This window comes from Mya arenaria, chromosome 7 (assembly GCF_026914265.1).
Source record: "Mya arenaria isolate MELC-2E11 chromosome 7, ASM2691426v1".
NCBI classification, from domain to species: Eukaryota; Metazoa; Mollusca; class Bivalvia; order Myida; family Myidae; genus Mya; species Mya arenaria.
The window spans coordinates 60,501,018-60,513,379 of NC_069128.1; the positions used below are offsets into that span (position 1 = coordinate 60,501,018).

Genomic DNA, 12,362 nt, shown 5'->3' on the forward strand with positions numbered 1-12,362 from the left:
ATCTATTTATTATGTTTCTTGTTTATCTAAATTATCTTCCGCAATACTTATAAGCAGCTGTAAACTTTTTTAACTCAACGTGCAGTATTTACCATACGTGACATTTCTTAACTCTTTAGCTGTTTAAAAAGTAGTATTATAAATCTCCTTTTAAGATGTCACATCCATCCACTATCTTCATATCAATTTTTTTTGTAACAGAATATTTATAAGTTGACTTATTCTGAAGATTTAACATAACTTAAGCGATATATCAAATTCATTATATCCAAAAATATTACCCCCGAACAGTGTTTCATATATAAATTTCCATCTTTAATGCTTTAGCATAAAATATAGTCATGACATTTAATCCATGCTTCAAAGAGTCTTTAAACATCCCGTTTAGTTTATAACTTGTAACCATGCCCTATCCAATTCGACACTACCGTAAGATGCACAAATACTAACGCTTAACCTATCCTTCCTGTTTGAATGATGTAAATACAATTCACATATAAAAAGGAAGATCAACTCAGTACATTATTTGTAACCACAAAGTTTGGGTGAATATAACAAAAATCGAAACTCCTATAATTAATGCACCTGCATTAACATATTACCAAACTATTACGGTATTACAACGTAGTCAATTATCTACTGCAATAAAACAATAACAAACTGTGGTTTTATACACCTAATCATGGTTTTATCAGCTGTATTACATCATGAATTAATTTGTAGATGTACATATCTAAGTCAAACATAAATAATCATGTCACATTTCTACACTATTACGCATCTCATTTAGTACAGTAAATAAATGAGAAGTACTCCACATACTGGTATTCACAGTTAAGTGTACTTAAAGCTGATAATATTCACAATGTTTTGTGTGTTTACTTAATTCATTTGTAAACAGCTGTCATAGCATGACATTATAAGCTCATATTTTATGATTTAGAAAAAAATAGTTTATGCATATCAAATTCTTAAAGCTGCAGTCTCTCATGGATCGAGTTTTGACATTTTTTTTAGTTTTTGACTGGGAATCAGCTTATTTTGGTATCAATGCCTTCAATTCAGTAATATAAAGTAACTCGCAATATAGCAGATCTATCTGAATTGTTGAAAAAAACTGCCGAAAATTTCATTTTTATTAATTTGAGCATTTAAAAAAGTAACGCTTTTAGCTATAAAATATAACTTTTCAAATGTAAATATAGGCAGCTCTATCCAAGGTTCTATAGGCTACTTTCAACTAAGTCAAGGGCCAGAACTCTTCTCCAACTAGAGGCAGCTCTATCCAAGGTTCTATATGCCACTTTTAACTAAGTCAAGGGCCATAACTTTTCTCTAACTAGAGGCAGCTCTATCCAAGGTTCTATAGGCTACTTTTAACTTAGTCAAGGGCCATAACTCTTCTCCAACTAGAGGCAGCTCTATTCAAGGTTCTATAGGCCACTTTTAACTAAGTCAAGGGCCATAACTTTTCTCTTACTAGAGGCAGCTCTATCCAAGGTTCTATAGGCTACTTTTTAATAAGTCAAGGGCCATAACTCTTCTCCAACTAGAGGCTGCTCTATAAAGGTTCAATAGGCTAAGTCATGGGCCATAACTCTTCTCTCACTAAAGGCAGCTCTATCCAAGGTTCTATAGGCTACTTTTAACTAAGTCAAGGGTCATAACTCTTCTCTCACTACAGGCAGCTCTATCCAAGGTTCTATAGGCTACTTTTAACTAAGTCAAGGGCCATTACTCATCTCTTACTAGAGGCAGCTCTATCCAAGGTTTTATAGGCCACTTTTAACTAAGTCAAGGGCCATAACTCTTCTCTAAATAGAGACAGCTCTATCCAAGGTTCTATATGCCACTTTTAACTAAGTCAAGGGCCATAACTCTTCTCTAAATAGAGGCAGCTCTATCCAAGGTTCTATAGGCTACTTTCAACTAAGTCAAGGGCCAGAACTCTTCTCCAACTAGAGGCAGCTCTATCCAAGGTTCTATAGGCTACTTTTAACTAAGTCAAGGGCCATAACTCTTCTTTAAATAGAGGCAGCTCTATCCAAGGTTCTATAGGCCACTTTTAACTAAGTCAAGGGCCATAACTCTTCTCTAAATAGAGACAGCTCTATCCAAGGTTCTATATGCCACTTTTAACTAAGTCAAGGGCCATAACTCTTCTCTAAATAGAGGCAGCTCTATCCAAGGTTCTATAGGCTACTTTCAACTAAGTCAAGGGCCAGAACTCTTCTCCAACTAGAGGCTGCTCTATCAAAGGTTCTACAGGCTACTTTTAACTAAGTCAAGGGTCATAACTCTTCTCTCACTACAGGCAGCTCTATCCAAGGTTCTATAGGCTACTTTTAACTAAGTCAAGGGCCATAACTCATCTCTTACTAGAGGCAGCTCTATCCAAGATTCTTTAGGCTACGTTTGACTAAGTCAAGGGCCATAACTCTTCTCTAACTAAAGGCAGCTCTATCCAAGGTTCTATAGGCTATGTTTGACTAAGTCAAGGGCCATAACTCTGATTCTAAGCTTCACATGGTGGTTAACTTTCCTGTAAATTTTATCAACGACAACATGAATCTCAATGATAGACAACATATTATGCAATATGAGAAGTCAGTTAAAACAAATTTAAAAAGCAAAAAATATCAAGTATAAAATTTATAAATAAAGAATTGAAAATCAACTATAAGCAATCTGGTACACCAGATTATGAACTCAACTTTAAGCAATATTTTATGGAGTCAACTTTAAGCAATATTATATGGAGTCAACTTTTAGCAATAGAACAAAATTAAACTCAACTTAAAGCAATATTATATGGCATCAATTATGAGAAGTCAACATCAAAGAGTAGCAGGTACCAGAATGAGCATTGAGACTTTGAGACTCTTGAGCCACAATATATCGACATTTGGTTCAAAGGGTTTATAGAAAAGCTTCCAGAACACATAGCTGGGTCAAAGCAACACATTTTGGAAAAGGCTTGATTCTAGAGTTTCAGCAGAAGAGAAGATGGGTAACAATCTTGGGGGTTACACTTTTGGGTTCATTTACCAACACAGCAACAATGGCAGAGAAGGTGTCACTCAGACTCAGCTTGGTTGACAATAATATCTTGAGGGGTTTCAGTCATTTACCTGAGCACAACAATGGCAGAATTGGTGTGAGCTTATTTAGAAAGAATAACATCTTGGGGATGTACATATAGGTTTGTTTACCAAAGCAACAGCAGCAGAATTGGTGTGAGCATAAGAAACAATCACATCTTGGGGATATACATATAGGTATGTTTACCAGCGCAACAATCGCAGAATTGGTGTGAGCATAAGAAACACATATAGCTTTGTTCACCAGAGCAACAGCAGCAGAATTGGTGTGAGCATAAGAAACAATCACATCTTGGGGATATACATATAGGTATGTTTACCAGCGCAACAATCGCAGAATTGGTGTGAGCATAAGAAACACATATAGGTTTGTTTACCAGAGCAACAGCAGCAGAATTGGTGTGAGCATGAAAAACAATCACATCTTGGGGATATACATATAGGTATGTTTACCAGTGCAATAATCGCAGAATTGGTGTGAGCATAAGAAACACATATAGGTTTGTTCACCAGAGCAACAGCAGCAGAATTGGTGTCACTCAGAGCAGAGGCAACAATTATATCTTTTGGGGTTACATTTATAGGTATCTTACCAGAGCAAGAAGGCTTGCAAAGTGTGTAATGTCGATTTTATTCGAAACTTCCAATGTTTTGGTGGCCAATGATTGACTGACTGAAGCCATGTTTAAACTTTTCTTGTTTAAGTTCTTCAAATTCTTCTTTTTTTCGCTGTTTTTGCGTTTTTTCACCGAACACTTTCTACAAATCTCCTTTTCATCACCATCTGGGGCAACAGTGTTTAAAACATCTTCCCGTGCCTTGTTACACGCACGACACATCTTGTACCCGACCATGTGCGGAAACTTTGTATACTTCCTCCCTTCCATATGCGAAACAGTATTAAAACTATGTTTATGCACACTATGTACATTACACATAACAGATGGAGCAGTTTCATCATCACTGGACATAGGATCTGCTATGACAGAGATGGAGATTTTCAAGTTTTGAGTCGGTCCACCAGTATTCCGTTTACTGATCTGTCTTCGCAAAGTTAGAGTCTCAATATACTCGCCGTCATCTTCAGTTGAATGCTGGCTTTGAACACAACCCATGATTCTTCTATATTTATTTTTTTCACAAAAAAAATTATAACCTGTTGATCAAGATTTACTTCACACAAATAATGAAGTTGCATTTAACTTCAACGTTTAAAACTTAAGTTAAAATTGTTGAAAGATTTATAGTCCTTTTGAGTATCAAAAAATGAATGATTATAATAATCCATGTCACATATGTTTTCATCCTCTGCTCTCTTAAATCTGCAACAAACAGATCTGATGATAGCCCTTCAATTGTCATTTGAGGAATGCATTCAGATTTTATAATTTGTAACCTGAACGTTATATGGTATTACGTCACATTAAACCAAGTGTCTTGTCAGGTTATCTATTTCAAGAGAAGCGGCAGACCTTTTTATGTATCATTCTATATTCAGTTGACATGAAATTTGATTCAGCCATTAAAACTCCGGCCTTTTTCATCAACAACACTGCATAGGTTGTTAAAGTTGTTAACGAAACATGCACCAAAGCTGAAAATAAAACTCTAGTGCTATAAAATGTTATATTATAAATAGAAACAATACACTGACCTTGTATCAATTTCCTGTGACAATTTTAAATGGTAAAATTCCTAAGGCCCCCCCAAAAATGTATGGTTATGGTTACATCCTTTTCAAAAGAGGTAGGGTTACGTAGGCTATTTTTATTAATCTTTATTTATAAGTAAGAACATTATTATCATTATTTGGTAATGGTTTTATCGTAATATACTGTTAAACTTTCCTTGAAGGTTTTAATCTTTATATTAATGCACCAGTCAATTGTAACCACGGCCCCCTCCAGGTTTCGGTCCAGCCATGCCTGGGTTAACACCCCCACCCTGTTGGTACAATTTGCTGGTAAACTCCCCGCCAAATGCCCGCAAAACCCAGGGACCCTAGGCAAAGCCCATTCCCTGCTGTTTTTGGTGCGAAGACAAAAACACCGCATTCACCCGGGCCAGCTGGAAAGTACAAACATGGCCCATTTCCCCGGCTATCCCCGGTATATATACCCCTGGACTTGGGAGGGCCGTGGTTACAAGTGACTGGTGCATAAAACACACACTTTATTTTTTAATTTATTTTTTCCAACAGAATAATAATATAGTATTATAAGGTGTTACATACTCAAACACACACTTTACTTTTTAATTTTATTTTTTATTTTATTTTATTTTTTACCAACAGACTTAAAATATAAAGGATTAGGTCAGCTGCTATTTTGCAGGTAACATAATGGTAACCCAAACCTCAAGCATGTAAATTAAGCCATACATTATTAATACAAAAATTGGTCAATCAGGTCAAGTTTTTTTTTTAAAGTACAAATTGTTAAGTTTGAATATTTTTAAAATTTTGATGAAGATATTTTTTTTTAAATAGGCATTGTTAATAAAATTGTGAGTGGTGTCACGTTATTAAATCATAGAAAAATTGGATTTTATTACCTCCCTTTAAAAGAAAATAGTATAATGGTCAATAAATATAAATAAAACATAGAACTAATCTTGATGTTTATATCAAAACTGGACTTAAGACAACTTTCTATCCTAATGATGGATTCTTATGGCTTACCTTAAATAAATGCTAAAAATGTGTTAATTACCCTCTTTATAAGGGAGATCAGTTACATCACGGACCAATCAACAAAAATAACAATCGTGCACCTGTGTTAAAAACTAAAAGTTTTTGCGTAGGTTGAATCTGCCAGACTACCATAGCTTATAGACGTAAGGAGTCTGCGTCAAAATCAAGACTTTCAGCTTAAATTTAACTTAATTTAAAAAGCTATTTTTTCTCAAATAAAACTAACTATTTCACTTAAAACGTTAAATACTTTAAAGTATTTAACGTTTTAAGTCTGAATAAATTTGCGAGAAACTGACAAGAATACTTTAGTCTGACATGTTTATTCAGGGATGTGATTGACTGGCAGCTGGAGGGCTGAAACATTTTCACCTATCATGCTATGTGTTTATTGGGTGCTCTTTGGGTCAAATTTAGCGCACTGCTGTAGAAGAAAAAATGGCTTTTTAGAAGCTCTTTTGAGGGCTCTCCTGACTTTAAATTTGAATCAAACTGGAATATTAACTTAAACAACTGAAAGCAATTAAATAAAAAAAAATTCAGGGTCTCTGGGAACATTAGATCCGCAGAATTCCGCAAATCCGCGGACAAATCACATCCCTGATATCCAAAGTCAATAATTGATACTTTCTTACATTAAATATAGTAACCTTTCAATGAACTAGGAATCTGACAGACTTATTAGCCTAAATATCTAGGAGTTGACCAAGCTGGGCCTACATATGATACATAAAACATCTTAACTTCTTAGGTCATTTTCTAACTAATAAATCATTTTTATTTATTTTTAATGCCAAATTATGAATAATGTATAGGATTTTTAACATAGATATAGGATTTTTAACATACATAGAGTACTATAAAAACTAAAATCAATGAAAAAGGAAGCCTTTCAGAAATTATGAAGGAATTATATATCATTTATGACCTGTATGAAATACTTAAATAAGGAAAATGCTTGCCATAAGATGTTTCATAAATGTAACCATCCTAGATCTAAATTTTAGTAATCCAATCAGTCGAGTGTTAAACCTTGTAATCACATAATTATTTTCCTTAATTATAAATATTAATATCTACTTCCTTTTAATACGTCAGTATGCATTGTTTATAATTTCGTTCCTTTTTAAACACTTTGTATGCATTGTCATAATTTTCTTAATACAGAATCCAATAATTATTCAAGTAAATATCATAGCTTTATATCTAAGTTTCATCTTAAAAATCAGGAATAAGAATACAATTTAAACTTACAGCCTCGATCAAGTTATTATGATCTCGTGTACATTACAAATCTGACAGGATCTCAGAAAATACAAGAACATGATATCTCCTGTACAATGTATATATCACAATTGTATTCCACTAATCACTTTTAAGGATGTCGTTTTCGAAACAAAATGCCATACTTGATTAACTGTTGCTGACACTATGTATGTATTACTCCCTGGAACGGAGGAATATGATCTCTCGGAAACCATAGTAACTATTGAATTTAAGCTGAAGCAATTGATTCCTATACTGTCAACAAAATCGTGAGCTGATGAAGAATAACTGAAGTATTATTACTTAATCATGTATCTGATGAAAAGCATGATGACTTTCTAAAGCACACATATGTAACTGCTGCCCATTATATTGTGAACTCTTAAAACACAATAAAGAATCGTGCACTAGTAGTCACAAATATAGTGGAGCAGGTGCGATCAATTTCCAGGAGAAAATAAATGTACTTTTCAGAAATATACATTATTTTTTTCTAAACTTCAATGATCGATGTGCACAGAATGTGCATTTATGAAACCTTTAAATTGGTACCCTTTTTGTTGCTGAGATTGACATTGTTTAGTCCTGAAAGTTGAAAAAGGTGTCGTTATATTGACAAATTGAAGGAGTCCAATTTACAAACTGACGGTCGAAGAAACTTTTTTTACTTTTAAGACACTAAATGACACAATTCACAGCAACAAAAAAGACACCGATTTCAAGGTTTAAATATTGCATATTCTGTGCACAGAATATCTTTTAAGAACATTATCTTTTATAAACACATTCAGAACTGCAGCAAGATTTTAAAAAGGACAGAGTCCTATTAGGAAGGAAGGGCACTTTTGATGCGCATTGAATGAGCCTTTAAATTGGGAACTTGCATAGTCAATGTTCACTACTTAATGTTTATGTGTTGTAACTACTTTCAATACTAATAGTTTGTTATGAATACCTTAGCTGTTATCTTTACTTAAGAGTCCAAACCATGTAAATATTTATTACTTGACAGAACATATACAAAATATAAAAATATAGATCATGATCATCAAAGGCGGCTCTGTCAAACAATAAAAGGGCACAGCGGGGCATAGTTAAAAGAATGGTGCCAGAAAAGGGCAGCAGGGTGCTCCCCCTCAGGTATTTAGGCCTTCAAAGCTAGAACACTGCACATTTAAAGCCAGAGTTATGGGCCTTGGAACTTACATGGATTCTTTATCTCTGGAAACATGTGTACCAAATTTCATTTTAATATCTTGAACGGTTGTTGAGTCATAAATCGCCACCTGGCAAGGATAAAGATAATGCACTGATTTACCTGACCACCCTCGAATATACCAATCAAGGCTATCACATTATCCCGACTCGATATCTGTGATAAACAGACGAGTAAAAAACTGCTATCAAAGAAAAAGTTACACCTAAAAATGCACCTGTATGCACCTGATAACATTAATTATGCAGATTAGCAAATCTAGGGATTAGATTAGCTCAACAGTTACAGAAGGGTGTTGCACCATATCCTTTTTTGGTAGCACCCTAATTTCTGCCCTCATGGGGACAAGCATGGACACCCTCCCACCCATATTGAGACCAGCATGGACACCCTTCTGCCCTCATGGAGACCAGCATGGGAACCTTTCTGCCTTCATGGAGACAAGCATCACCAGGGCACCCTTCTGCCTTCATGGAGACCAGCATGTGCACCCTTCTGCCCTCATGAAGACAAGCATGGGCACCCTTCTGCTCTCATGAAGACTAGCATGGGCAACCTTCTGCCCTCATGGAGACCAGCATGGGCACCCTTCTGCTTTCATGGAGACAAGCATGGGCACCCCCTCTGCCCTCAAGGAGACCAGCATGTGCACCCTTCTGCCCTCATGGAGATCAGCATGGGCACACTTCTGCCCTCATGGAGATCAGCATGGGCACACTTCTGCCCTCATGGCGACAAGCATGGGCACCCTTCTGCCTTCATGGAGACCAGCATGTGCACCCTTCTGCCTTCATGGAGACCAGCATGGGCACCCTTCTGCCCTCATGGAGACCAGCATGGGCACCCATCTGCCTTCATGGAGACAAGCATGGGCACCCTTCTGCCTTCATGGAGACCAGCATGGGCACCCTTCTGCTTTCATGAAGACCAGCATGGGAACCTTTCTGCCTTCATGGAGACCAGCATGTGCACCATTCTGCCTTCATGGAGACCAGCATGTGCATCCTTCTGCCCTCATGGAGATCAGCATAGGCACTCTTCTGCCCTCATGGAGACCAGCATAGCACCCTTCTGCCCTCATGGAGACCAGTATGGACACCCTTCTGCCCTCATGGAGACAAGCATACATTCACCCTTCTGCCCTCATGGAGACCAGCATGGGCACCCTTCTGCCTTCATAGAATTAAATTGCTTTAATAAGACTGTCAAAATTTTGTTTTGATTAAAACATATAAATTTAAGATTACATAGTTGGCAGTTAAAACCAAATATTACTTCAGTTAAACATAATTCCTAACATCCTTGTATCAATTTCGTGTGACAATTTTAATGGTAAGATTCCTTAGAGGCCCCAAAAAACATAATTTTAGAAGTCTTTACGGTACACTTTTCCCCTTAGCACCCTGACTGTCCCTTCTCTGTAGCAACCAGTGTCCTTTTTAAAAACCTGGCTACGAACCTGGCAAATCCATCCTTTGGTCTACAATGCATTTTAGATGAAGAAAACTTACATAGGAAACAAATAATAAACTAGTAAAGTATATAGTTGTGGTATAAAGGAGTCTTCATTTTTATTTTTTTTCATAACATAGTTAACCTCATCAAACTACAAATGCATTGCAAAAAGTAATTATAAGACAACATGATAGTTAATATCATTATCTCAGCTGACAAAATTATCACCAAATCATGTATCAGTTGAAATAAAATGGCTGTAAATGTCAGTTAGCATGTCACGATAATCAATATTTCCCTATGTAGTAAGTTAAAGTAGTGCAAAGCCTAGTAAAATGCAATTGCCAATGTTCTTATTAAATGTGAAATATGGCAACATTATGACAGAATAATTATTATCTTAAAGGCCAGTAAAAGGGCAGTTTTTGTTTCCATTTTTTTATCTCCCTTTTTACCACTGTTTTTATACCAATATATTGCTCAATTGAATGAAAATGTCTTTTAGTATAAAATTTTCAATGCTTTTGCCACTGACCAATTTGGGGTTAAACTTTTGCACATGATTTCGAATGCTAAAATATACTGGGTATTTTGATTTTTTTCCCAAATGTGCAAATAAAATTAACATTATTCTGTTGTTGTTGTTTTTTTCAAATCTATTTCATTTATAAGAGAATTAGACCTCCAGACTATTTTTGTCTATCGTTAACAAACTTTTATTTTTAGGCTTTTTTGTCCAGCATTTCGACTTGTTAATTTCTAGGCAAATCTGAATACCCAATTTTAGTCAAAATGTCACATTTTTTCCAATGAGAAATGCTCCTTATAAAAATTGTGTTTATGGCTCACCATCTACATTACAGAATACTTTATTTCTTTGGGTACTTCATCATTGACTGACACCACTTATACACTACACTATGATGCTTTGTTGTATACTGTGGGCGCTTTGCTAAAGAAAATCTTGTACAGTAATCATGAATAATAAATGAGGCAATTTCATTGGTTCTGCAAGGTACATGTACTGGATCCGTCCCCATGGAAAACATATTTTGGCAAAATCCGGAATAAAACCAGGTCCACTTTTTCATTACAATAATTTAAGCCAGCAGTCTGGACTACTTAGCCATAATGAGAGGCTTCTGATACAACAAAATTTCTGAAGAACATTTAATTGTAACATTTGAATTCATAGGAAAAAGAGTTGTCTCCCCTGTCTCCTGCATATTCATTAAATGAGATTTTGTCAATCAATTGTCCCACGGTCTGTAATGAAGAAAAGAGGAATTAAGTACTGTGGTGTCGAATATGGTATTTCATATGCTAGAAACAACCAAATCAACTTTCAGTCAATAGGGCCTAAAAAAAAAAATTGTTTGGTTAGGGTTACATCCTTTTCAAAAAAAAGGTAGGGTAGGTAGGCTTTTTTTATTATTTTTTTTTTTTTTTATTAGGCTTTATATAAGAATATCATTTTCATCATTGGAGAATGGTGTTAAAGCTATCTTCTGTATAAGCATTTAAGCTGGGTTTTTTTTTTTCATTTTTTTTTTCATTTTTTTTTTAACAAACATTTGCTAATTGTAACTACATGCAAGTCAACAGGTTAACAAAGTTTCGAGTGAATATTTCAATTATTTCCTAGGTGTTGCCAGGAATAAAGTCACTTAGATAACCACACTGACAACAATGACTAAGTTTTCATGATAAACAGACAAGCTAAAAATTGTGACCAAAAAAACAAACTCTTCTCATTGTTTTTCAACAAAGCTTACGAGAAACTGGCTCCATCTTGACAGTAAACTAAGCTTAATGCAATCATTTTATCACTGAATGATTGCACACACTTATATTCACCCTCGCCAGCTGCTAAATACTTTTGTGTACAGATAAGCAAATATAAGAGATACTTTGGCGCTTTATTAACCGGGACTTAGTGGCCACCTAGCATTTAACTCAAACTTCAAGGCCATGATGGCCCTTAATTGCTCACCTGAGTGAAAGTTTTAGACCTTTTTTTTTTAAACAGAATTTATGAATTTATGGTCACAGTCAAGGTCATCATATGATGCCATGGCAATTCATTTCTTTGAACAATGTTAAAAGTGCATAATCCAAGGAACGTGAAGTTTAATCTAAATTAGAATGGGTGGTTAAAGGAGGGGATGTCAAACTTTTTTTGATGGACCCCAGACAATGGGCAACAGGAAAAGATCTACCTTAGCATAACATGCTCAGGTGAGCTAAAAACCTAATTATAAATGATTTTATAATTTTATAAAATATATCCTATTAAATTTACAAAATCAGTTACATGTGCCAATGGACTTACATTACGGTACTCAGCTGACAAGTTGGGTGGGAACTGGATCAATCTTGGATCAGTCATATCTATTACCCCATACTTCACACCCCGAGCAGCCAGATTTTTTATCAGGTAGTTAACCTGAAATCTTTGTCAGAAGAAGACCTCTTCAACAGTGTCTGAAAAAAAAAACACAATTAAGATTATCCACTTACTTAAAATTATCAGTAACTGTTTAATAACCAGCAAAAATATTGAGACAAAATTAGTTTCCTCAAAAGGAAGCTGAAAAACACCACAGTTATGTATTGGGTTTCCAACACCGAA

The 12,362-nt window shown here is 35.3% G+C and overlaps 1 protein-coding gene across 1 annotated transcript in view; it reads right to left on the reverse strand.

Annotated features, from left to right (window-relative positions):
* LOC128240543 (inositol-trisphosphate 3-kinase homolog) overlaps positions 1–12,162 on the reverse strand; it is a 35,266-nt gene extending 23,104 nt beyond the window's left edge. Inside the window, exons 1-2 of the mRNA XM_052957210.1 lie at positions 12,063–12,162; positions 3,695–4,695 (exon numbers count right to left, since the gene is read on the reverse strand). Of these exons, the coding sequence (XP_052813170.1) occupies positions 3,695–4,216 (522 nt within the window). The 5' untranslated portion in view covers positions 4,217–4,695; positions 12,063–12,162. The remainder of the gene's footprint in view (positions 1–3,694; positions 4,696–12,062) is intronic.
* Positions 12,163–12,362: the final 200 nt, after the last annotated feature.